The 26,576-nt window shown below is 38.5% G+C and overlaps 1 protein-coding gene across 1 annotated transcript in view; it reads right to left on the bottom strand.

The window, feature by feature from the left end:
• LOC141492103 (uncharacterized) overlaps positions 1-26,576 on the bottom strand; it is a 280,770-nt gene that overhangs the window by 183,726 nt on the left and 70,468 nt on the right. Inside the window, exons 3-4 of the mRNA XM_074192728.1 lie at positions 6,616-6,738; positions 3,505-3,627 (exon numbers count right to left, since the gene is read on the bottom strand). Coding sequence (XP_074048829.1) covers positions 3,505-3,627; positions 6,616-6,738 — 246 coding nt within the window. The remainder of the gene's footprint in view (positions 1-3,504; positions 3,628-6,615; positions 6,739-26,576) is intronic.

Genomic DNA, 26,576 nt, shown 5'->3' with positions numbered 1-26,576 from the left:
AAAATTACTTTAATGAGTTAGAAAAAGTTGTAAGTAAATTCATATGGAGAAATAAGAAGTCAAGAATTTCCAGGGATTCAATGAAAAAAAGTACAAAAAAGGTAGCTTAGCCTTACTAGATCTAAAATTAGAGTATAAAGCATCGGCTGGTATTGGTCAAGAAATAGAGTTGTGGATCAGTGGACTAGACTAGGTATATTAGGAGGAAATGATTATAGTAATCTTCTGTTTGATAAACCCAAAGAGTCCAGCTATTGGGATAAAAACTCTCTTTGATAAAAAAAACTGTTGGGAAAATTGGAAGTTAGAATGGAAGAAACTTAGATTAGACCATCACCTCACACCCTATACCATCATAAGATCAAAATGGATACAGGATCTAGACATGGAAAAACAAACTTATAAGCCAACTAGAAGATCAAGGAGTAGTTTACCTGTCAAATCTATGGAAAGGGAAATGGTTTATGACCAAGGAAGAGATGGAGAACATCATTAAAAACAATCTAGATAATTTTGATTACATTAAATTAAAAAGCTTTTGCACCAAAACTACTGTAAACAAGATCAAGAGAAATGTAGTAAATTGGAAAATAATTTTTACAACTAGTCTTTCTGATAGAGGATTCATTTCTAAAATATCCAGAGAACTAAGTCAAATTGAAAAAAAAAGCCATTCCCCAAATGACAAATGGTCAAAGGATATGCAAAGGCAATTTACAGATGAGGAAATCAAAGCGATCCATAGTCATATGAAAAATTTCTCTAAATCATCACTTATTAGAAAAATGCAAATTTAAGTATCTCTGAGGTACCACTTCACACCACTCAGACTGGCCAATATGACCAGAAAGGACAATGATTAATGTTGGAAGGGATGTGGGAAAACTGGGACACTAATACATTGTTGGTGGAGCTGTGAACTCATCTGTAGAACAGTTTGTTATTATGCCCGAAGGGCTATAAAAATGTGCAAACCTTTAACTCAGCAATACCACTACTGGGTCTATACCCTGAAGAGATCATGAAAAAAAGGTAAAAAACATCACTTGTACAAAAATATTCATAGCAGCTCTGTTGGTGGTAGCAAAGAATTTGAAATTGAGCGAATATCCATCAACTGGTGAGTAACTGAACAAATTGTGGTATATGTATGTCATAGAACACTGTTGTTCTATTAGAAACCAGGATGGATGGGATTTTAGAGAAGCCTGAAAGGATTTGCATGAACTGATTCTGGGCCAGATGGGCAGAACCAGAAGAACATTGTATACCTTAAATGCCACATGGGGTGATGATTAACCTTGATGGACTTGCTCATTCCATCAGTGCAATAATCAGGGGCAATTTTAGGGTAAAGGCCAAAGACTATTACCTGCAATTTTTTTTTAAAAAGTTGTTTTATGTACTACATATTTTTGCTTTCTCTAATATTTTATTTTTTACAATTTTAGGGTAAAGGCCAAAGACTATTACCTTCAATTTTTTTTTAAAAAGTTGTTTTATGTACTACATATTTTTGCTTTCTCTAATATTTTATTTTTTCCCTTAAGGATGTGATTTTTCTTTCAACACATTCAATTCTGATCAATGTATAGTATGGAAACAATGTAAAGATTATCTGACTGCCTTCTGTGGGGGTGGGGTGGAAAGAAGGGAGGATGGGGGAAAATTGTAAAATTGAAAACCTTACCAAAAAATGATAGGTAGAACCTACTGTTGTATATAATGGGAAAACATTTAAAATATTTAAATAAAAACTTTCTAAATTAGTTAATACTTTAAAAAAAATTTCTCATTCCTTGAACTTCCATGGGAAGTTGATCAATGATAGAGCAGCACTGAGGATATTGTAGACAGAGAGAAGAGAGCAAAAGACTCAAAATTAAGAATATTTGGATTCATATATGACCTCCAAAATTGCCTAGCTGTGTGAAGGCAGTATGTTGTGTCATTTTATCTGAGCCTTAGGCTCCCTGAGGGCATCCAATTTTCTCAATGACAGGAGTCTCCATATAAGCCAAAAACTATGTCTCAAAAAAAATTATAGATTTATAGACTTAGAACTGGAAAGAAACTTAGAGGTCATCAAGTCCAACCCCACCTCAGTGTACAGATAAGGAAACAGATTCAAAATTTTAGTGATTTTTTTTTCTAGGATCACATTACCATGCAAAATTCTGAATCAGGATTAGAATTCAGGTCAGCTCTTTCTCCCCTTTTCCAGGGATGAGAAAGCAGCTAGATGATCCAATGGATAAAGGGCTATATTTGGAGTCAGGAAGATCTGAGCATGTCATTCAACTTCTGTCTGCCTCAGTTTCCTCAATTGTATCATGGGGAAAATGACAGCATTTACTTGTCGACATTCTCATGAGGATCAACTGAGTTAATATTTATAAAGTGTTTAACACAAGTCTGACATATTGTTGGTGTTTAATAAATGCTTGTTCTCTTCCTTTCCCTTCCCATTGTAGTCAAACGGTATGATCACTACACAGTCACTAGCATTTTAGTCCTGAGTTTGTCCACCACTATCTGTGAAACTTTGAACAAGTCATTTCATTTCCTGGGATCTTTTTCCTCCTTCCAGAAAATGGGCATCATTGTCCTTGCAATGCCTACATCAAACAAACAATAGGCATTTATTAAATGCTTAATATTTGCCTAAGCATTGTATTAGGTATATTAAAATAAAACAATTTCTGTCCTGAGGAGCTTATATTTTCACCCATCACTGTTGTGAGTAAAATGTATTTTAAAATGTACAATACTTTTAAAGAGTAGGCTATTATAATTAATAGCAATTCTTTTTTAAAAATTTAATTTATTTAAGGCAATGAGTTAAGTGACTTGCCCAAGGCCACACAGATAGGCAATTATTAAGTATTTGAGGTCAGATTTGAACTCAGGTCCTCCTGACTCCAGAGCTGGTGCTCTATCCACCTATCTGCCCAATTAATAGCAATTCTAACAGTCACAGTACTGGTTGAATGATCACTGGCTGCATCATAGAAGAAAGAAGGAATTACAAAGTGGTAGCAGAGGAAAGAAAGACAGAAAAGAAATATATAATCAAAAGGATAGGCTATTCATGCTGCAAGGATGGGAGGAAACCACTGGAGACCCCATGCATTCCACTGGTGACTTTGAAATATCAAAAAGCAAGGAGGATTCCCAACACAATGAGGTGAGATTATGGAAGGTCATGGACAAGAGTCAGGCAAGATGGACAAGCAAGGGTGAGTTACAATCTGTTTCCTTAAAGGGAGTACCAATGGTGATAAAGTCACAGATTTATTTTAGAGGGAAGATTTTAGTTCAAAATAAAATCAGAGAGATAAAGGTCCCCCGTAAGATTCTTTTCCACTATAAGATTCTAGGCAGGTGCTTTGTGCACAAGTTGCCTACTGCCATGGCTTTCAACACAAATTTGTGGTTTGGGAAAAGATCTCACAATACTGGTACCCTTCAGAGTGCTAGGTCAGGAGCTGGGTCCTCACTTACGGTAGCATTTTCTTCCATCTGCACCAAGTTCAAAGCCAGGTTTACAGGTACAGGTGAAAGATCCCTCAGAGTTCATGCAGTGGTGGGCACAGTGAGCACTGCCTTCCGCACACTCATCAGTGTCTGCAAAAATAAACATCCTTTGGCTATGAGCCTTGTAATCACCACCACAGGGCTAAATCACACCATTAACAGTAAATTCAAATGTTTTCTTTTCCCAGTACCTAGAGGCTTCACGACGTATGGGCACAGCAGTCGATAACTCAGACTGAAGGAATGCCTTTTCCTTTTGCTCGTGTTTGCTATGAAACATGAAACATGCAAACTCCTTGTGTAGCCAAGGAGGTAATACGGCCAGATTCTTTTTGATTAGTACCTCCCAGACAGCTCCAAAAAGTGAATATCCCTACACAGTTTTCCAATTCCCTATTTTTAAAAAATCATTACCATAGTCTTTTCTTGAATCCCATCCCTTCATAGAGATCCTGGTGGCCCTCCACTCCTTAAAATTTACCATATTGGCACTGGACCTGGGCCAGATATCAAATCAGCTTTAGCCATATTGTAGTTCAGGACTCTGAGCTAAGGCAAATAGTAATAATATGGATGAGGATGATGAGATTAAGGAAGATGAATAGTCTGTATTTATATGAAACCTACTATGTTCTAGGTACTGTGTTAAATTCTTTTTTAAAATTTATTTACAGCAAAGTGTCTGAGGAGGGGCAGCTAGGTGGCACAGTGGATAGGGCACTAGTCCTGAAGTCAGGAGGACCTGAGTTCAAATCCAGCCTCAGACACTTAATAATTGCCTAGCTGTGTGACCTTGGGCAAGTTACTCTTAATTCCATAGCCTTAAAATAAATTTTAAAAAGTGTCTGAGTTCAGATTTGACCAGGTCCTCCTGACTCCAGGGCTGATGCTCTATCTACTATGCCATCAAGCTGCCTCAAATTCTTTATGATTATCTTATTTAATTCTTACTCCAGCCTTGGTTTGCCCATTTTATTGTTGGTTCTGTTTGATAATTGAGGAAACCGGGGCAAACAGAAGTTAAGTGATTTGACCAGAATCCTCTCATTAGCAAGTATTTGAGGTCAGATTTGAACTCAGGTATTACTGAGTCCCCATCCAAGACTCTATCTCCTGTCCTTCCTAGCAGTTCTTCTTATCTCTGCTCTGCTTTGATTTATCATTCTGTAGCAATTCCTAGTTGTTCCAGAAGTGAAGTATCTTCTACAAAGTCATAGAATATCCCATTACTCTATCCATTAAAGGCAACCGTGATAATGATGTCTTTGTCCTTCATTCTCAAAGAAAACCATGGCTTCCGAGGTGATGCCATGATAAGCGAGTGAATTGAATTTGAGTGAGGGGGTTGATATGCTAAGCCATCAGTCAGATATAAATCAGGATGACTAGAGATAGCCCTAATGGAACAATGGGGTGGCATGGTAGATAGGCTACTTCAGTGGTTAACTCTTGAGTGAGGAAGACTTGAGTCCATACCTTAGATAATTACTAGCTATGTGACCCTGTTAAATGACTTAAATTTAGCCTTCTTTCCTTTTTTCTTCTATAAAATAGTAATAGTAATAGCATCACCCACCCAGAATTGCTATGGCAATTATATGAGAAAATATTTATAAAGAACTTTTAAAACATTAGACTGTGATATAAATGTTCACTTCTCTTTATTTTTAAGTTTTTGCAAGGCAATGGGGTTAAGTGGCTTTCCCAAGGCCACACAGCTAGGTAATTATTAAGTGTCTGAGGCCTAGATTTGAACTCAGGTACTCCTGACTCCAGAGCCACCTAGCTGCCCCTTAAATGTTCACTTCTATCATCATCATCATCATCATCATCATCATCATCATCATCATCATCTGAAACAGCAGTAACATTCCTTGCTATCTTTAAACTTGATTTATAGTAGGGAACTTTATAATTATTTTAATGGAATAGAATGGGATTTGGGGCATAGCTTTTCCATGATCTATTTCTAATGCTTAAAATGAGAGTAAGATGTAGTATGGATATAAGGCAGGTAGAACTGCCTTCAAATATTGCTGCAAAAACATCCTTGCTGTGTGGATGTGGAGCAATTGCTAAAACTCGACATGTCCCCATTGTCTCTCTAAGATTAAAAATTGTTCTAGCCTCTTGTAGACTATACATTACTATTGAGTTGCCGATTTATATGAGTGAAGGGAATTTTTCACACCAGGAGGTCTCAACAGGATGAAATCACAGGTGTGCTTCTCCCACCCCACCCCCAGCAAGAGATATTTTAAATAGCCCTAGAGGAAGTATGCAATGTGTTAGCAGAATCTCTGTCTGGAGTCATGACTACTCAATTTGAGCCCAGATTTTTCTTAGTTTTCCTGCTTAGTCATAAATCTTCCAAATTAAATATGAATTTGCATGTCTAATGTCCTTCTATTTGAATAAAATAAACATCTGCCTTGAAAGCCAGAAAAGAGTCGATATCATCCAAAGTCATATAATCTCTTCTTTCTTTTCTTGAAAATATTCCAATGGTAAAAATATAAATTCTAAGAGTTACCAGAGGAAACAAAAATTGTTCCACACAAATAGCTGCCTTCAGCACCTCTGGTCATAGAATAATGGATTTATCACATTAATCTTGGAATTTGAAAGTGTTTCTGTTTTGCTCTTTTGGAAAGAAAGAAACATTTAGCTTATTATTCCAAGGAGAGCTTTTAAAAATATTCTCCTTTGTTACAATGCTTTCTTAATTCTAGGAACCCTCCACAGTATATACCCTTCAAGGGTTACCTTTTCTTTCTGTAGTTATGAAGAAAAAACCCCCCAACTCCCTGCCTAGTTATTAAACCTTTTGAAATATCAATTCTGAAACTACCATTTGAATCACACAAAAATCATTTAAGTAGTGTTTCTCATTGTTCTTTTTTCCGAATTTCAAAATACCTTTCCAAATGATCAAAGGCAAATGGAGCCTCCCTTCCCAGATCATTTCGGCACGAGTCTACACCCACAAACACTTCCTCCCACCTGTTCTTCTTGAAACTGAATCCCAATGAAATCTCAGATAACTGCACAATTAAGCCATTAGCCCCACTTCTTTACCTGAGCATGACATGTTGTCTGAAGACAGATGGTACCCTGGGTGGCAGGCACACCTGGCAATGCCATACTCGTTTCGACAGATATGGGAGCATCCACCGTGTCCGACTGAGCAGGGGTCCTTCACTACAAACAAAAGTACAAGGAAAGGTCGGTCACCCACTTTAGGAGGGAGTTAAGAGGCAAAGAAGGAAGCACAGGAGCAGAGACCTGGAAGTGACCTTGGAGGTCATTTAGCCCATATTCTTCCATTTACAGCAGGGGAAAGTGAGAGACATTAAGTGACTTCCCCAAAGTAACACAGGGAGTAAGTAAGCAAAAAAATGTGGGATTTGATTTTAGGGCACAGGATCATGGATTTAGAACTGGAAGCAACCTCAAAAACCAAATAACCCAATACCATACCCCTACCTGTCCATCTGTCTCTGTCTCACATACACATATACACACATGTAGCATGAATTTAGAACTAGAAGCAACCTCAGAAGTCCTATAACCCAATAACATGCCCCATGTGCCCATTTGTCCATCTATCTGTCTCACACTCACATATACACACATGCATCATGAATTTAGAAATGGAAGCTTCAGAGGCCAAATAACCCAATATCGCCTCTCTCTCTCTCTCTCTCTCTCTCTCTCTCTCTCTCTCTCACACACACACACACACACACACACACACACACACACACACACACACTGACTTTACAGAGGATGAAACTGAAATACAGAGAATATTGCTATCTTGCACAATATTATGAGGGCAGTAAGGATTAGATGTGGAATTTGACCCAAGGTCCTCTAACTTTAAACCTACTGCTCTCTTTGAAGGGAGATGGTATTCTCTTTGCATCCCCAGTATTTAGGGCAGTGCCATATTGTTAGAGCTTCATAAATGCTTTGTAATTGACTGTTGATTTATTCTTTTCACTGTACCCATATGAGAGTGTGAAAAACATGGAGGGATAAGAATATGGGACTTATTTTTTTAGCCAGGATGATACTTGTCTGAGTGCTCTATTAATGAAACTATCTTTGTTTTCACAGCTTGAATTAATCTGTCCACTAACAGCTCACATTTTTGCAGCAATTTTGAGTTTACAACAATAACCCTGAAAAAGAGGGAGCATAAGGATTGCATTCCCCATTTTACAGAGCAGGAAGCTGAGTCCCAGGGACTTAAGCAATTTGATTAAAGATATATATATATATATATATGTTTGTGTGTGTGTGTGTGTGTGTGTGTGTGTGTAGTTAGTAGCAAAGTCCTGACCTCCAGTCAAAATCTGGAACTGTTCCCTATCCACTGTTATGTTCTTCTTATGGAGGACTGATTTTCCTTATCAGTTACCATGTCTAAGTATGCAGTGAGACCTTAGCATTTTCTACAGAAGATCAGGGAAAGGAGAAATAGTATGGTTGATGGAATGTGCTATCATGTAGCAATTAAAAAAATGTCATGATTTAGCAAACTAAAAACAGATTATTCTAGATTCTCAATTTAGATTATAGTCACCAATCTGTGAGGCAATTTTGAAAAAACAAAGTACAATTAGATGAAGACCCATTGCTCTGTAGGGCATGCCAAAGGGTCCTCTCAGTAAGTTGGTGAGTCAGTCAATCACTATTTATTAAGTGTTCACTATAGGCAGGACAGTCTGCTAAGCATCATGGATTTAAAGAAAAGTCAACATTGCTCCTGCCCTCATAAAAATCAAATTTCAATGGGAAGCCAATATGCAAATAAGTAAGTATGTATAAGATCCAAAGAATAAATAGAAAGACATCTGAGAAAGAAAGACTCTAGCTACCTGGGGGAGGAGAGCTCTATTGCAGAAGGTGAGATTTAAGGAGTGTTATGGAGGAAGCCAGGTAAATTAAGAGGCAGAGTTCAAGGGGCAAATCTTGGAGCAGAGCCAGTGCAAATATATAATTAAGAGATAGAGCATCCCATGTGAGAACCAGATCAGTTCTCTCTATGTGGTTGGGAGTGAAGTGTGAGATGCTTGTAAACGACAAAGAGCATCATAAGATAAAGGGCTCTAAAGGCCAAATAGAAGGCTTTCTATTGAATCCTACAGGTAATAGAGATAATAGCTGCATAACCTTGGAGATCACTGAGCAGTAGGTTAGATGTTAGAGCATGGCTAGATCTTTTCTTTAGAAAAATTACCATAGAAGCCTAGTGGAGGATGAATTAGGGCAGGGAAAGAATTGAGACCAGAGGACCAGTTTAAAGACTATTGCAACAGTGCAGGCAAAGGGCAATAAGCTGGGGTGATAGCCCTTGTTATACATGTCGAAATGACAATACTTGGTAATGGATTTGATATGGGGTGAATGACAGTGGGGAACAGGGAATGACAATGAGGGAATAGACCTGGGTAACTGGGGGAACGACAGAAATAGAAACGTTCAGAAGAGAGGAGGCTTGAGGGGAAAGATCAGGAGTTCTGATTTGGAAACTATTCATTTGAGATGCCTATGGGGTATCCAGATGGAAATGTCCAAGAGGCAGTTGGTAATTTGAAGTTGGAGCTCAGAACGATTAGGACTATGTTTAGATCTGGGATTTATCTGCACATCATTGAACTCAGTTTATAAAAAGACAGTAAGAGACTTTTCATTGTATTTTATTTTATTTTATTTTTTAGTCTGTTATTTTTCTTGGATGCCATGCCACTCATCATTGGTCATGTTGTTCTTAGTTTAGTTTGAGATCTCCATGTATCACCCAAATGATTATAGGCCCCCAGTAAGTAGGGACATTTTGTGCCGATTTGGGTCCCCAGCTGCCTAGCAGGACCTACTTACATATCCTTAATTCCTTCAATCTCAGTCAGTATTAATTAAGCTCCTATTACAAGTGGTAGGTGTTGAGGATACAAAGGAAAAAAATGAAACAAGTCCTTCCCTCAAGAAGTTTACAGTCTTTTGGGAATAAAGAAAATGCATCTAAACAAGTGAACCCAAAATATGTTCAAAACAAACCACATGATAACTGGAATTTATGGAGATCTTAAGTTTTGCAAAATACTCCAAATACTTTTTTGCTTCTCAGCAATAACTCTGAAAAGGAGTTACTATGATTATCCTCATTTTTCAGATCAGGAAACTGAAGTAAACTGAGGTTGAGAGATTTCCTCAGTCACATAGGATTTGAACTCAGATTTTCCTGACTCTTGATCTAACACTATCTTCCCAGCTCCATCCCCAATAAGAATTCTATTTTATTATCTATGTATATGTTACTTATCCCAGGAGAAATTTTTGAGGATAGATACTGGTTCCTTTTTCTGTTTGCACATGCAATACCTAGATCATAGTAAGCATCCAAAATCTGTGCTGAATTGAATCAAAACCAAGGGATAATGTTCACGAATAATTTAATTCCTAACTTCACAGTTTTGAACTTTGGAGATTCCCCAAGACAACTGCAAACCCAAAGAATCCTTTTTGAGTCTTCCCATGCACAGACCTACAATTTTCTTAGACACTTTAAGCTTCCAAATCTCAATAGGGTTGGAGGGTGAGGACAACGGTGTTCTCAGTAGATAGAGGATATCTACTAATTTTAGTGCTATAGTCAAGGATGGTCCTTTCTATGAAGGAATCTCTAGTGAATGTCTCTCTGGCCTGTTGGAAGAAGTACTAGAGTCTTTGAGGGATGCCAAATTGTTATAGAATTCATCTCTTTTAAAAGGAAACAAAGAATATGTTCTTGAATCTTCAGTTAATCTAGGAAATCATGGCACAAGTTAAAGACTTTCTGTTGACTCTACACATTTCACTTGATTTCTTCACCAAACCATTAGAATTTACAGACATAGAATTTTTGGACTAGAAGGGATGTTTAGAGATCATCTAATCTCATTTTCAAACAAAGGAAAGTGGCCAGTTAGGTGGCACAGGGTATAGAGCACTGGTCCTGGAGTCAGGAGTTCAAATCCAGTTTCAGACATAATTACCTACTTGGGTGACCTTGAGCAAGTCACTTAATCCCATTACTTCGCAAAAAAAAAATAAAGTAAAGGAAACTGAAGAGTCAAGAAATTAATGATGTCCAAGGTCACATAGTCATCGTAATAGAGCTAAGACTATAGTACAATTTGTTAGGCTTTGGGGAAAGGGATTACTAGACCAATCTTCTCATTTCACAATAAGGGAAATTTAGTGAGCTCGTGGCTTGTCACAAATTACAAATGTGAAAAATACCAGAGTCAGGATTCCATCTGGTTTTTCTGACTCCAAATTCAATGTTTTCTTTCTTAGGCTAATCCTAGATCTCAGATCTCTTTCTTCTCGGTCTATTTCTTTTTTGGCATATTTTTGGCATATTAAAAATATGAGTCTTTTGCTTTTAATATAGCTTCCTTACTGAATATATCTCTTCACCACTATCCAGTAGCTCACCCTTTACCACAAAGCATAAAAAAAGGAAGAGAAAAAAAAAACAGTTGAACTAATCAAGCAAAGGTAACATCGAATATGATATACCACACTTAGAGGCTTCCATTCTTACAAGGAAGGCTTTTATTCATTTTGCTCAGGGTTAAATTCAGTTATTCTAAGACTTACCTTCCTTTTCTATTCATTCAGCAGTTCCTAAAATGGTTTTCTTTTCTAAATTTGCCATATATGGAAATGGAAACCAGGAAGCAATTCAATATGGAGCCACTACTTTATTGCTTCTGTAATCTCAGATCTCAAGTCTTTTGATATTCCCGTGGTTTTTATTTATGGTGTTAAAATAGTGAGGACTCAAAAGAAATGCCTCATTCCCTGAAACTTTGCCTACAACTTAGCGACCATAAATAAGCACATAATTTGGATGGATGAGTTGGCACTGTTCCCACTAACCAAGTTCATTTAGGAGCAAATAACACATTACAATTTGTCTTGGTGAGCAAGTCCAAACTAGAATGAAAATCGTTTCAGAGCCTGGATTACTTTGCACAACTTTAGAAGATGACTAACTGAAAACATTCAGCTTTATTTTATGCATTCCCAATATCACCTAAAACTTCATTTGATGATTTTAAAATATTAGGCAAGAAATGGAAGATAAAAAACCCATTTTGGAGTTTGAGTATACCTATCATTTTTATGCAAAATTTAAGTCCCTGTACAAACTATAATTTTACAACCTCTTGCATGATGAGCTCCTGAAATTCTGTCTTCCTGTGTTCTTGACTTGTTTGTAAATTAGAGTTTACTATTCACTGGGTAGACTCTATTCCCCAGCCAACTTCATTAAATTTGAAAGGTAAAATTCTTGAAGCAACAGAGGGTTATTGTATATTGATGTTGCTAAATGTTCACAGGCACTAGAGCTCAAAGGGGCCTTAGAGATATGCCAACCATCATAGGAATGGAGAATAGATCATAGGAATAAAACTGAAAGAGATTCCAAAGGCCAGCCAGTCTAATCCCCTTCATTTACAGATAAGGAAACTGAGATCCACAGAGATTTAATGACTTTGCCAAGGTCACACAGATAGTATCAGACACAGAACATGAAGTTCTATATGCTGATTCCAGAGTTATTATTCTTTGCACTGTGGCTTTCTATAGCTGCAGTTTGAAGACACAATCCTGTAATAGCCCAGAAGCAAAAAAGTTGATTAAATCCCTCTTTAACAATGCAAAGGTTGCTTTGGCAGGATTGTATGTCAAAGGAATCCAGGGGAGATAAAGGCAGGGATTGTTCAGGTACATCTGACTTGGTGACCCCATTTGGCGTTTTCTTGGCAGAGATCCTAGACAAACCATTTGTCATTTCCTTCTCCAACTCATTTTACAGATAAGGAACTGAGGCAAGCAGGGTTAAGTGACTTGACCAGGTCACACAGCTGGTGTCTGAAGCCAGATTTGAATTTGAGAGGATGAGTATTCTGATACCAAATCCAGTGCTCTGTCCACTGATCCACCTAGATTCCCTAAAGGTACAGGAGGTAGGCTGTATTAACAGATCTCCTTCCTGGTTTATCTGCTCAGGATTAGCTTCAAGCCCATAATTACAACAATCCACCATTCACTTTAAGGTCCAATTGGTTCTTTCATCAATTATCAGGTGCCCACTGTGTTACAAGTGGTGTTCTAGTTGTCAAAACAGAACCAAAAGAGCCACTGCCATAAAAAAAAACCCCATTCATTCTATAGCAGAAAGGGTAGGGTGGGGGTGATAGTCATAAGGAAGGGGGATACAACATTGACACATATGACTTAAAACACTGTGTATGTATGTATGTATCTTTTCAGATTTGTGATTGTATCCAAGTAAGAAACTCAAGGAAAGGAAACTTAACTCCATCATCGACTCATCTTTCATTTCTTGATTTTGGGAGTTAAACGGGGCTGTGAGACTTTATAAGACTTGCTTGTAGTTACACTGATATTGTTTGTCTAAAATGAGATTTGAACCCAGGTGTTATTGACTTCAAGAACAGCCTTCTTTTCATTACTGTATATTGTTTTCCCAACACACACACACACACACACACACACACACACACACACACACACACACACACACACACACACACACACACACACACACACACACACACACACACACAGACACACACATACACACACACTGAGGCATCCAAGAACCAAAGGTGAGGAAGGAGAACATTCGAGGGATGGTCTGTGCTAATAAGGTACAAAGGTAAAAATAAGGAAGTATTATGAACAGGAAGGTTGGCAAAACACTTTTTCTACCCTAACTCCATAAACAAGTTTGTTTATTTTGTATTGTTTTTATTTACTGAGGCTTTGAGAAGTTGTGACTTACCCAAGGTCACATAGTTCTTTCCTTGTTCAATTCAGTTCAATAAATATTTATAAAGCCCTTACCCATTTCCAGGAATTTAGGTAAGTGCATAGGCTCATCTCTCCTCTCATTCTCTACCATCTACTCCTTCACATCAATCTTTGATGAGTAGGTAACCCTTTATGTCAAGAAAAAAAATCCATCACACACAAAGACACACACACACACACACACACACACACACACACACACACACACAAAACCAACACATGTGGTCCTCTCCCCTTTTCCCGCAAATTGCCTTTTCTATAATTCCCACTGGACAGTGCTGAGGATTAAATACTGGCTCTGGAGTCAAAAAGATCTGAGTTCAAATTTGACCTCAGACACTTACTAGCTGTGTGACCCTGATTGCCTTGCATCCAAGGGCATCTCCAGTCATTCTGGTTAGATCTAGTCACTAGACCCAGATGGTTCCTGAGGAAAAAGTGAGGCTGGTGACTTAGCATAGCACTCCCTCATTCAAATTCAATTTGCTTGCTTGTCATGGCATCACGTCCCTAATGGCATGAAGAACAGGGGCAGCTAGGTGGCGCAGGGGATAGAGCACTGGCCCTGGAGTCAGGAAGACCTGACTTCATATGTGACCTCAGACACTTAATAATTACCTAGCTGTGTGACCTTGGGCAAGTCACTTAACCCCATTGCCTTGCAAAATAAAAAAAAAGAAAGAAGGACAAACAGTAACTCTTTAATCATCAATCTTTCCCTCTTGGCTGCCCCTTTGCCTGTTGTCTACAAGCACACTCATGTCTCCCTTGTCTCTCTTCTCACATTCATGCTTCCTTAAAAAAATATATTCACTCCTACTTTTCATGGTAATTTTCATCGCTTTTCTTTCCTAAATTCTTTTGCGATTTTCTTCAACCTCATTATTGAGCTGAAATTTCACTCACCAAAACCAACACTCTCCTAATTGTCAAATTTATTGTGCTTTTCTCAGTCTTTGTCCTTCTTAAACTATCTAGCATTTGACATCACTGATCACCTTTTCTTCTTGGATATTTTTTTTTTGCTTGGGTTTCCTAACCACTCCCTCTTAAGTCTTCTTTGCTGGAAAGTCATTCATGCCATGCCCATTAAACATGAATATTCTCTAAGTCTTTGGCCTGGGCTCTCTTCTCTTTCCCTCTCTACTATCTTTTTCAGTGAGCTCCAAGAGTTCAATGATCATATCCATGATGATGCTTCTCAGATCTACATATCTGTCCCTACTCTCTTTCTTGAGTTAAAGTTAAAATGACTATCAGACATTTCAAAATGGACATACCACAGGTATCTCAAACCCAATGTCTGTTCCCTAAAAAAAGACAAAAAAAGTCCTATTTCCCTGAAAATCCTTCCCTCTTCTAAATTTTTCCTACTTCAAATGTGTCCATCTTCCTAGTCACAAAGACTTGCAAATTCAGTGTCATTCTCTACTTTTTACTGTATGTCACCTACAGATTCAATCCATTGCCATATCTTGTCATTTCTAACTTCTTAAAATCTCTTTGTATTTATTCCCTTGTCTCTCCTCACACAGCCTTGCTCAGGTTCTTCTATACACTTTCAACCACAGTGCTGCAGCGCTCTTCTAACAGGTGTCTCTGCGATTAGTCTTTCTTCACTCCCATTTATCCTTACTCAGCTGCCATGTTAAACCACCTCAAAAAATAGCTATGGCTCCCTATTATATACAGGATCAAATACAAAGTTCTTCACAACCTGGTCCCTTACAACATTTCCAGGCTCCTTATAATCTACTGCTCCCCTCTGTGCATTCTCTGATGTACTAAGTTTTCTACTGGACTCTCTATAAATGAAGTCACTCCTACCCCCCCTACCCCCCCAGCCCCCCATCAACTTTCTCAATTCTGCCTCTTAGAATTCCAAAACTTCTTTAAAACAACTCAAACACCACCTTTAGCAACAGGACTTTTCTGTTCCCCTTAAATGCTGAAGTTTTGTATTCTATTGTCTTCATTAATTATCATTAGATGCATAGGACCTACTTTGTATTTACGGTGATTTACACCTGGTCTCCCTCCATGGTGAGTAAGTTCCTTGAAGGCAGAGACTTAAATTTCTTTGCTTTCTATCCATACTAGGGATTAGCACATAGACTGGCAAACCACCCAGTAATATGAAGTTTCGTCATAGTTCTCAAAGAAGACCATGACATCAGGGAGATGATGCCATGACAAGCACATGAATTGGATTTGTGTGAAGGTGGTGCTGTGCTAAGTCACCAGCCTCACTTTCTCCTCTGAAACTCAGTAGCTAGATATGAATTAGGAGGACTAGAGATGGTCCTGGGTGCAAGGCAATCAGGGTTAGGTGACTTACCAAAGGTCACACAGTTAGTAAGTTCAGATTTGAACTCAGGCACTCCTGCCTCCAGGCAATACCATTGGGGGAAGAACCTATTTCCAAATAGATACAAAATTATTCATAGAAGCTTATTTTATGGTGGCAAACAATAGGAAATTGAGGGGATGTCCATTAATTGGGGAATGGCTGAAAAATTGTGGTAAAAGATTGCATTGGTATATTATTGTCTTGTAAGAAATAGTGATTGCAGAAAAACCTGAAGACTTAAATGAACTGATAACAAAGTAAAGTGAGTAGAACCAAGTGAACATTTTGCACAGCAAAATAAAGATGGTATGACGATCAACTGAGAATGGCAAACTTTTCTCAGTAATTCAATGATCAAAGACAGTCCCTAAGGAGTCATGATGAAAATTGCTATCTGTCTCCAAAGACAGAATGGATGGAGTCTGAATACAGACTAAAGCATACTATTTTTCACTTTCTTTTTTTTTTGTTCGAGTTGTCTTACACAAAATGACTTACATGTAAAATCTGTTTAGCTTAACTCCTAAGGGAGGGGAGAGAGATAGAATTTGAACCCAAAACTTTAAAAAATGAATGTTAAAATTATTTTTTCATGTAACTGAGGAAAAAATAATATGTTATTAAAAAAAAAGAAAACCTTAAATAAATCATGAACAGTTGGATTACTATGTGTTAGGAACTCAAACATTTTACAAATATTATCTCATTCGGTACTCAAAGCAACTCTATGAGACGAAGCAACTGAGGCAAATAAAACTTATATGACTTGTCCAATATCACACAGCTAATAAGTATTTGAAACCAGATTTGAAATTGGTTCTTGGGGCGGCTAGGTGGCGTAGTAGATAAAGCACTGGCCTTGGAGTCAGGATTACCTGGGTTCAAACCAGGTCTCAGACACTTAATGATTACCTAGCTGTGTGGCCTTGGGCAAGCCACTTAACCCCATTTGCCTTGCAAAAACCTAAAAAAAAAAAAAAAGAAAAAAGGAATTGGTTCTTTCTGACTATAGGCCCATCACTCCATTCACTGTACTACCATACCTAATTTTGGTTTCTTTGACTTGATCTCTATAATTTGAGAATCATTCATTCCTTGTAGTCTGGAGGGGATGAGTTCTTTGGATCCATTAAATAAGCTGGTCTTAAATTTTCAGGTCACTGTTCCATCTGGCTGATTATGGGTAATAGTTTTTTCCCCCTGCAATAATACCTAATTCCAATGTTGTTTATTTGTAGAATTTTCTTCTCTTTTTTATTTATGTAAGGCAATGGGGTAGAGTGACTTGCCCAAGGTCACACAGCTAAGCAATTAAGTGTGTCTGAGGCCAGATTTGAACTTAGGTCCTCTTGTTCCAGAGCTGGTGCTCTATCCACTGTGCCACCTAGCTGCCCCTTAGAATTCTCAAGAATATTTTCAGTTTTATTTTTGTAGAAAGGGGATTTGCTGTCTATTCGTTTGTGAAGAAGAGCAAGTCTCTGGTGTTCACTATTATTATTATCGCTGCTGTTATTATTCCTGCCATTACTACATATATGTTGCACTCTGAAGTTTGCAATATGCTTCCATTGTACGTGGTATCAACAAGACTTGTTTCATTGCCCACATCGGCCCCATTTCCTCTGCGAATTGAACTTTATTCCTGTACGATTCTATAGATCCGTTTTATCTTGCCCCAGGTAAAATGTGAGGAAAATCTATTGAGTTCATACCGTGAAGTGTGGCCACAGTTGATGTTTCTACATGCTTAATGAGCAGCTTATAAACTTTAAAGAGTCCTCCCAAGCAACGAGAGGAGTGGTCATTATGAGGCTTAGAAGGGGGCACCATCATCTGATACTCCCTAAGATTCTAGCTTAGGCTCCTAATTGACAGCATCTCAGTTTGTGGGGCTCTCTGGTTTCATTCATCATTGAGCAACATAAGTCTCTGTATTGATGGATGGAAGAAAGCAGGCCGACTTTCCTGGTGCTTCTACAGTTTAGTCTGGCTGTCAGGCTGACGGGTCCAGAGCCTCACGTTTTGGACTCTGTTGCTTAATATTCACGTCTGGTTCACATCTCAGCAGTGGCATGAGCATCAGCAGTAAGGTTTTTTTTTTTTTTTAACTAGAGACTAGCCCAGCTGGAGATCCCTTTTTTGAACACATCTTTGGCTGGAAACAAACAAAAAGGTCTTAGTGGTCAAACACCACTGCTTCCTGGGTAGCAACTGGCTTAGAGAAAGTTAGTACAAGTATCGAGTCAATTAGAAGAATCCACTCAATAATAGCTAACCATCTAATTCTGACTCTAGGCCCAGCACTCCTTTCACTGTACTACAATCCTCTTCTCTGATTAAGAACCAGCTCTATGGCTGGCACTTGAATGGAGCCCAGGTCTACGATTTCATCTGAAGAGGGAAATCCCAGGGGAGAAATGCCCTCCGCTACTGTGGATGGTACTATCCTGTAAAAGCAACTTGTCTTAGTGAATTCCTGGGCTCGGGAAAGATTGAGTGATTTACTCAGAATTACAGAGCCAGAAAGTTTCAAGGTGAGACCTGACACTAAGACTTCTTGATCTCAAGGATCCAATACTATGGCTAGAAATACAACATTTAAAAACCTTGCAACTTCCACAGACGTTATTATACAAATGGACAAAAAAATACAAATGATCCACAGAGTATGGGATTTGAGCATAGAAACTAACAACTGTGGAGAATCAGGAAAAATCTCACATAGGAGGAAGTAGCTTGCCTAAGACTTGGAAAAAAATACTCAGGATTCCGAGAGATAAAGGCGAAAAAAAGAGAGACTTCTAGGCATGGCAGTGATAATGGAATTTAAGGGGAGAGGGATGGGAATCTGTGCAAATCCATCAAGGAAAATTAAGTGAAACATAACACGATTCCTTTTGGAGCCTATTGAATATGAGATATTCTTGGACATACATATATATATATATATATATATATATATATATATATATATATATATATATATATTTCCAGGAGTAGCTACGATGGCAATTAGAATTTAGATCAATTTTGTCAGAGGATAGAGTAGGTTAGGAAAAGTAATATGAAATAATCCTAGGAAGAGGTTGGAGTCAGGTTGGGAATGGTTTTAAATGCCAAACAGGGCTTTATATTTTATCCAAAAACTAATGGGGAACCCATGAAGTTCCTTGTTCAAGGGAGTGATATATTAAGACTTTAGAAGAATATTAATTTAGTAGTTGTGTGTTGGATGAATTTGAAAGGGGAAGACCATTAGTAGGATTTTGACATAATCCAAGTAAAGGGTTATTAGAGAGAGAACTGGAGGAAATGGATCAGATAAGAGATCCATTGGAGGAGAATTAATAAGACATAGGAACTGCTTGAATATCGTTATAGTGATAAGCCTGGGGGACTGGAGGGAATGGTTGCCCTCAACAGATATAGGGAAGGGACAGCTAGGTGGCATAGTAGATAGATCACTGGCCCTGGGATCAGTTGTATCTGAGTTCAAATCGAACCTCAGACATTTAATTGCCTAGCTATTTGACCTTGGGCAAGTCACTTAACCCCATTGCCTTAAATAAATTTTTAAAAGCAGATATAGGAAAGTCAGGAAGAGGAATGTGATGGGAGGCAATGTCATGAGTACTATTTTCTACAAATCGGGGTTAATCAAGGGATATCCAATTGAAATATTCTTACTTATTATGGGAAACAGCTCCCTATTAGTCAGTTTTGCCCTTTTCAGTTCAAAAGTCATTCCCCTGGGTAGAGAAAAGAGAAAAATTATAAATATTTGGCAGTTGACTTATTTTTTTTGTCATTTACCATTGTCCCACTCACCTTAAACATTGGTCTCATAACTTATTTGATCCCTATTTGCCCAGTATTTTACACACAAACACCCTCTCTCTTACACACACATGCATATATCTCTCTATTATTTATGACCTCCATGTTTCTTATTAGCTATTGGTCATCTGCCATTGAGAAGTTTTAACTATACTTTTAGAATAGTGTGTTTTGTTTTATTCAGTCTCCATTAACTGCTTCTGCTTTCACCATCTTATTTAAAATCTCAGTGAGTTGGTAAACTTCCATGTATCTGTTCTAGTCTCATTAGACATTTCCCCATTCATCGGCTTCTCAGAATAGCTTCTCTTCAAAATCTCATTTCTGAGGCTTCACCATCCTTCCAGATTTCACTGCCTTCTAAATTGGGGGAATCAAGATGGGAAACTCATGGGACCTTGTCTATACTTCTTCTGAACCCTGTGAGATCCATCTTCTCCAAATCCAAGGGAGCATATCTCACTGAGTTTGACTTGCTTTTATTCTAATTTCTAAGATGAAATTTTCACTTTTCCCCTTCAAGATTCCCACATTTTCTATCCTAGTAAGCTGTTCCTTCCTGTCAATGAGAATCAGATCCAAGAATAATGTCCTCTTGTTGGATCCTTTACATCTTGGAGGAGAAAATACTAATTATAGTGAGTCAGAGAGAGAGGAGAGAGAGAGAGAGAGAGAGAGAGAGAGAGAGAGAGAGAGAGAGAGAGAGAGAGAGTTGGTTTCCATCACAGATGTCTAGATAATTAAAGTTTTTCCTGACTATTATATCATGCTTCCAGACTAGACTTATGATGATTTTGTGGAGAAGAGAATGAGTGCCACTTTCTAGAAAGTGTTATACTGAGAAGGTAAGTTGAATTTAGAATTTGAAAGTGAAAGGTTGATGGTCATTGTCTTCTGAAGGACAGTCAAAGGTACAGGGAAGTAAGACAGAATTGAACTGAAACAGTAGATACTACACGTTGAGGGCTACCACCATTTGGAAAATTTCAGATGTCAATGAATATGGCATACATATTAGAGCTATGGAGGAGAACATGGATGCAGGGATAGAAACCTCTAACCACAGCTTTGACAAAAGTCTGGGTTGGACAAGACTTGATATGTTGGAGAGAGTGCTCATCTTTTGGTGGGAGCGGGTTAGGGAATCACTACTTACTATGGGGCTAAGAAAGAAGTTAAGTCCTATCTGTTTCGATTATATAAAACCTAAAACCAACCACCCAAACAAACTACTATTCACCATTGAAGCCCTAGAAGCCTATGAGAGAAAATGTTAGCTATACTTCAGTGGGCCCCAAATAGTTATGGTATGGCAAAGAACTGGAGAAGGGTTTTATTCTTCCTAGGCTGGGGTCCAGTGAGCTTTCTCCTATACCCCCAAACCTCTCATGCCTACTCATGGAAAGGGCACTTGGAATTGGAGAAATAAGATCTGGGTTTGAACTCCTGCTCTGCCATGTGCTCCCTATGTGACCTTTTTTAGTCCAATTTCATTTGTAAAAAGAGGGAGTTAGATTAAATGGAGGGTTCTTAACCTTGGGGCAATAAATCTATTTTAAAATTTTGATATTAAAATATAATTGAAAATTTCAATATAATTTCATCATAATTAGTTTTCTGTGTCGTCCTAGATTTTTAAATGGGTTTAAAAACATTAAGAGGTCTATAGATTACGACAGGCAGCCACAGGGTCCAGGGCATCAAAAAACCCCCCCAAAGAATATTTGAATTGACTCATATATAAAATGTTTTTCAGGCAAGTCAAATATGAGATTTATGAATGGCAACATTGCAGAAGTATTTCACTTCTGTAAACCCTTATATTCAAATCCTCAAACATGAAGGCTATTCTTTCTCTCTTCCTATTTTATAAATATATGTATATACATACATATATACTCATATAGATATATATGAATAATAGTACAATGCAATGATACCTCTCTCCATCTCTCTCTCTCTCTTTCTCTCTGTCTGTCTCTGTCTCTCTCTCTGTGTCTTTGTCTCTGTATCTGTCTCTCTATCTCTGTCTCTGTCTCTCTCTGTCTCTCTGTCTTTGTCTGTCTGTCTGTCTGTCTCTGTTTCTCTCTCTCTGTCCCTGTGTCTCTGTGTCTCTCTTTCTCTCATTCTTGGTCTTTCTGTTTGTCTCTTTCTATCTTTGTCTTTGTCTTTGTCTCTGTCTCTGTCCCTGTCCCTGCCTCTCTCTTGCTCTTTGTGGCCCTCTGTGGCTCTCTGACTGTTTTACATTGCTTATCTCTGTTTCCTTATGTGTCTCTGTCCATGTGTCTCTTCATTGTTAGAGGGAATTTCCTCACCAAGAGTACCTTATATTGATTGCTTAAATAGTTAAATCCCAGGAGGTCCAGGTCAAATCCAGTGTGTGTTTGTGTGTGTGTGTGTGTGTGTGTGTGTGTGTGCAGGGGGATGAGGACAGAGGGGTGGAGGTTTCAACTAGCTTGTCTCCAGGGCCCTTCCTTTTTTATCCATTCTCAATTTCCCTCTTGTCTCTCCAGTCTTCTTATGTACAAGACTGTCTTGTCTTGGCTCTGCCTCAGGGCATTCTTAAATTCATTATTTTTAAGATCAAAAATAAAATAATCATGATCTGAATTTACATAGAGTTTTGAAAAAAAAAATCTCCCGAAAGATACATGATGATGAAGGAAGGTCAGTGGATTGATGCTCCTGTCCCAGACTGTGCAGAAAGAAAAGGCAATTTACTGGAAATTAAAAAGGGATTCCAATTGAATACCACATCCTCCCACTTTCTGGGCAGTCTGTTAGACCAGGCTGCCTTTTGACTGAGCTTGTTTTATGGCGAGATTTCAGAGCTTTGCCGACTTCCAACTGTGCAAAACTTCAGATTTAGTCACTGGAGACACAGACAGTGACCTCCTTGCAGGCCTCAGTAACTCTAGCAACTGGAGTTCCAGAGGCAGAGACATACTAATGACACTCACCAGGACAACACCAGGCATCACTTCTCCTCTGAATTTCTGGGGTTTCCAGGTGTATAGAAACCACAGGGAGGTTATTGACAGCCCACAGAGAAGGCAACATTTCATTGGAAAACTAGAAGGTACCATCACAATCTCCTGAGGACAGCCAGCTGCTGAAGGAATTAGTGATTTCTCCTTGGATCAGTAAATAGTAGAGGTTAAATGGGTTAGCTTCCTTATGTTTCTCTCGGGTTTTTGTTGTTGTATTTGTTGATTGTTCAGTTTGGAGACATAAGGGATGGTGTTTAGAGAGGGGTAGCTGTGAAAGGCAGTGTAGCTTGGTGGGTAGAGTTTTGGACTTGAACTCAGGAAGACCAAGGTTTTTATCTCATCCCAGTCCTTTAATTTCTCTGTCTCTGTTTCTCTCTGTCTCTGTCTCTCTCTGTCTCTGTCTCTCTCTCTCTCTCTCTCTCTCTCTCTCTCTCTCTCTCTCTCTCTCTCTCTCTCTCTCTCTCTCTCTCTCTCTCTCTCTCTCCATCTCTCTCTCTCTCTCTCTCTCTCTCTCTCTCTCTCTCTCTCTCTCTCTCTCTCTCTCTGTGTGTGTGTCCAAGACTGGAGTGCTCTTAGAGAGGCGGTCAGATCAGGCCATCAATCAACATGACTGAGTTGTATGCAGCTGGGGTAGCTACTTGGTACAGTGGATGGAGCTGTGGGCTTGCCGCCAGGGAGACTCATCTTCCTAAGCTCAAACAGGTTTCAGAAACTTATAAGTTACGTGAACCATGGTAAGTCATTTAAACCTGTTCCCTCATCTGCAAAGTGAGCTAGAGAAGGAAATGGCAGACCCCTCTAGCATCTTTACCAAGAAAACACCAAGGAAAACATAAAGAGTCAGATTTGATTGAAGAAAAACCAAACAGTTATGCTTCAGATGTTGTCTTAGGATGCTGGGGATACAAAGAAAGCAATAAAATTATTCCTATCCTCAAGGAGCTGACATTTCATTGAGGGATAAAATAAGATCATCTGTATATTAGTACATGGATTTTTATTGTTTCTTTTGTTTTTGGTGGTGGGGTAGAGTTCTAGTATCTAAGGGAACAGGAGAACCTTCATGCAGACTAGAGATATCAAACACCCTTAAGGCTCCCACATTCCCATCCACATTAAAATGTAATTGTGAATTGTTTAACAAAAGAAATAAAAATATAAGAGAACATAGATGATGTTAACATATGTTTTTCTAAGTCACTCTGCAGCCCACAGGGACTCTTATCAAAGATTTAGTGGCCCCTATTTCCATTTGAACTTGACACTATTGCTATATATTCCTGGAAATGAATTTTGAAGAAAACCAAGGATTCTAAGAGACTGAGATGAGGAGTAAATGCATTCAGGCAATGGGTAAAACTCTGTGTAAACGTATAGGGGGGGGAGATGGGGTGTCAAGCAAAGAAGGCCAATCTGGCTGGAAACTATAGTACAGTGAGTGATGTAGAGTAATAGATAGTGAACTAAGAAATAATAAGCCAGACTATAAATGGTTTTATAAGCTAATGAGAAGAGGGAGGGATTTTAAAAAGTCCAATGAAGAGCTGCAGTTTATTGAGTAGGGAGAATGGCATGGTCAAGTCAAGTCAGCAAGCTTTTCTGAATTATATGGGCTAAGTGATAGAGATCAACAGAAAGGCAAAAAAAAAAAGATTCCCTGGCCTCAAGAAGCTCATGGAATGGATTCAGCATGCAAGCAACCACGTACAAAAAACTGAGACATGGGTTTTAGACAAATCACTGGCAGCGGTGAGGTTGGGTCATGATGGAAGATGGTTCATTCATTTTGTCTTGGCTTTAGTCAACCTATTCCTCTTCTCTCTCCCTCCCTTGTGGTTCCTTCTTCTCCAATTACTGCAGACACAAGAGATAGCAGAACATTGCAAGGTAAAATGATGGTCCAGACCAGTGAAGTCTTACAGGGAAGCCCCTCCAGATATAGTGACTGGACAGAGCTCAAGCTTCAGAACCCTAGCTATTGCTCTTCCTTCCTTCTTTCTCTTCCCTCATGTCCCTCCACAATCTCCTATTGTCCTAGCAAAGGAAATTAGTCTGTTATAAAGGAAAAGTTGCTTTGGATATTTTCCACTGAGGCACATAGGTATTCTTCAAAGGGTGCATCATGGCAGACTATGAGATCTTTCCTTTCATGGCCTCCTGAATCCTTAGTCCACTTTCTTTACTGCTAGTTTCATAGTTTCTTTTCTCCTTGATTGTTATTGTGGTCCTTCAGTGAAGGCAGCTGTCAGCCACCAACCTCTCCTGGTCCTAAGATTTCATCCTCTTTGTCAGGTTCATGTTGCTTTTCCTACCGTTGCCTTGGGCAGTGACACCTTGTCAGCAAAATCCCTGCCCTGTGCCCATCAGCCCTGCCACTGTCACTGTGCTGATTGACAGATGAATTTGTTGTGGGTGTTTTTTTTAAATAAAACTTTAAGTGAGCCATGCTTCATTCCTTAGAACAGGACACCATATATAAAGACATTCCAGGCCTCCAACTCAGTGCACCTCTCAGAATCTGGGCTACCTAAGTCTCAGCTATCTATATTGATGTCAGTAAGAGTAATGCAAATAATCCAACTGAATTATCTCCTTTGCTCCTTTTTGCCTCTGAAAAGTAAATATAGGTGCCTTTGAGTGTCCTAACATTTCAAACATGGCAAGAAAAAACTGCCATTGAGGGTGAATTTGGGCACAATTGGGAAATGCAGTACAGTGGCAAGACCAACGGCCTAGAATGAGAGAATTGGGGTTCAAATCTCACTTGGGAGTCCCCACTTGTTAGTACCTGATGACCTTCATTCTATGAAGAGGCAGCAGAGAAAGGCAGTTAAATAGTTAAAGTTTAATCTCTCACTCTCCAGTCTTTGGAATAAATAGATTCAGAAACAGTAGCCATTAAATGATAAGGCAAATAGAAACCTTAAAGGAAACAGTTACTTTGCAGGGGTAGGCTCAGTGCAACAGTTTATTATGAAGAATGTCTGCAAAAGCTCTTTTTGGAGTGGCTAGGAATTGAAAGCTGAGCTGAAGCCATCAACTGGGGAATGACCAAACAAATTATGGCATATGAATGTGAGGGAGTATTATTGTTCTATAAGAAATTGTGAGTGGGTGGACTTTAGAAAAGCCTGGAAAGACTTGCAAGAACTGATGCTGAGTGAAGTGAGCAACCCCAGAAGAGCATCGTAGACATTAATAGCCACATTGCCTGATGATCCACTATGAAAGATTTAGCTCCTTTCAACAGTTTAGTGATTCAGGACATTTCTATAAGACTTGGCATGGGAAATGCCGTCCACATCCAGAGGAAAAAATATAACAAGGAAACCTGGGAGACTGAATGCAGCCCAAAACATACTATTTTCTCTTTTTTTAAAAAACTTCTTTTATGTTTTTTTCTCATGTTTCCTATTAGTTCTGATCCCTTTTTCACAAAATGACTAATATAGAAATGTGTTGAACATGATTGTGCATGTATAAGCAATATCAGATTACTTGTGGCCATGGGAAGGTGGGAAGGAAGGGATGAAGGTAGAAAAATGTGAAACTCAAAAGCTTACAAAAATTGAATGCTGAAAAATATCTTTGAAAATAAAATAAAGCAACATTTTTTAAAAAAAGAGAAAAAGAATGCCTATCCAAAGGAAGGAATGCCCTTAATATCCTCAGACAATCCCCTGGATATCAATCTCATAGGATTTTAGATCCCTGGGGTTAGAGTTGGAAGGAATCTTTTTTTTTTTAAATCAGCTTTCTGAAATTTTATTTCCTCATTTGTGAAATGAGGATGGGGTGAAGAGCAATGGATGAGATGTCCCCTATGGCCTTTCCAGTGTTATAGCTATGCCCTTTAATTATCTAGTCTAGAAATTCTTAGCTAGGTGCCTGTCAATGTCATTTTGATATGTAGATCATTGTAATCAAGTGTAATTGGTTTCTTTTGTAATGTTTATAATGTA

The sequence above is a fragment of the Macrotis lagotis genome, chromosome 6, assembly GCF_037893015.1.
Source record: "Macrotis lagotis isolate mMagLag1 chromosome 6, bilby.v1.9.chrom.fasta, whole genome shotgun sequence".
Classification (NCBI taxonomy): Eukaryota; Metazoa; Chordata; class Mammalia; order Peramelemorphia; family Peramelidae; genus Macrotis; species Macrotis lagotis.
This window is presented reverse-complemented; position numbering and strand designations above follow the sequence as displayed.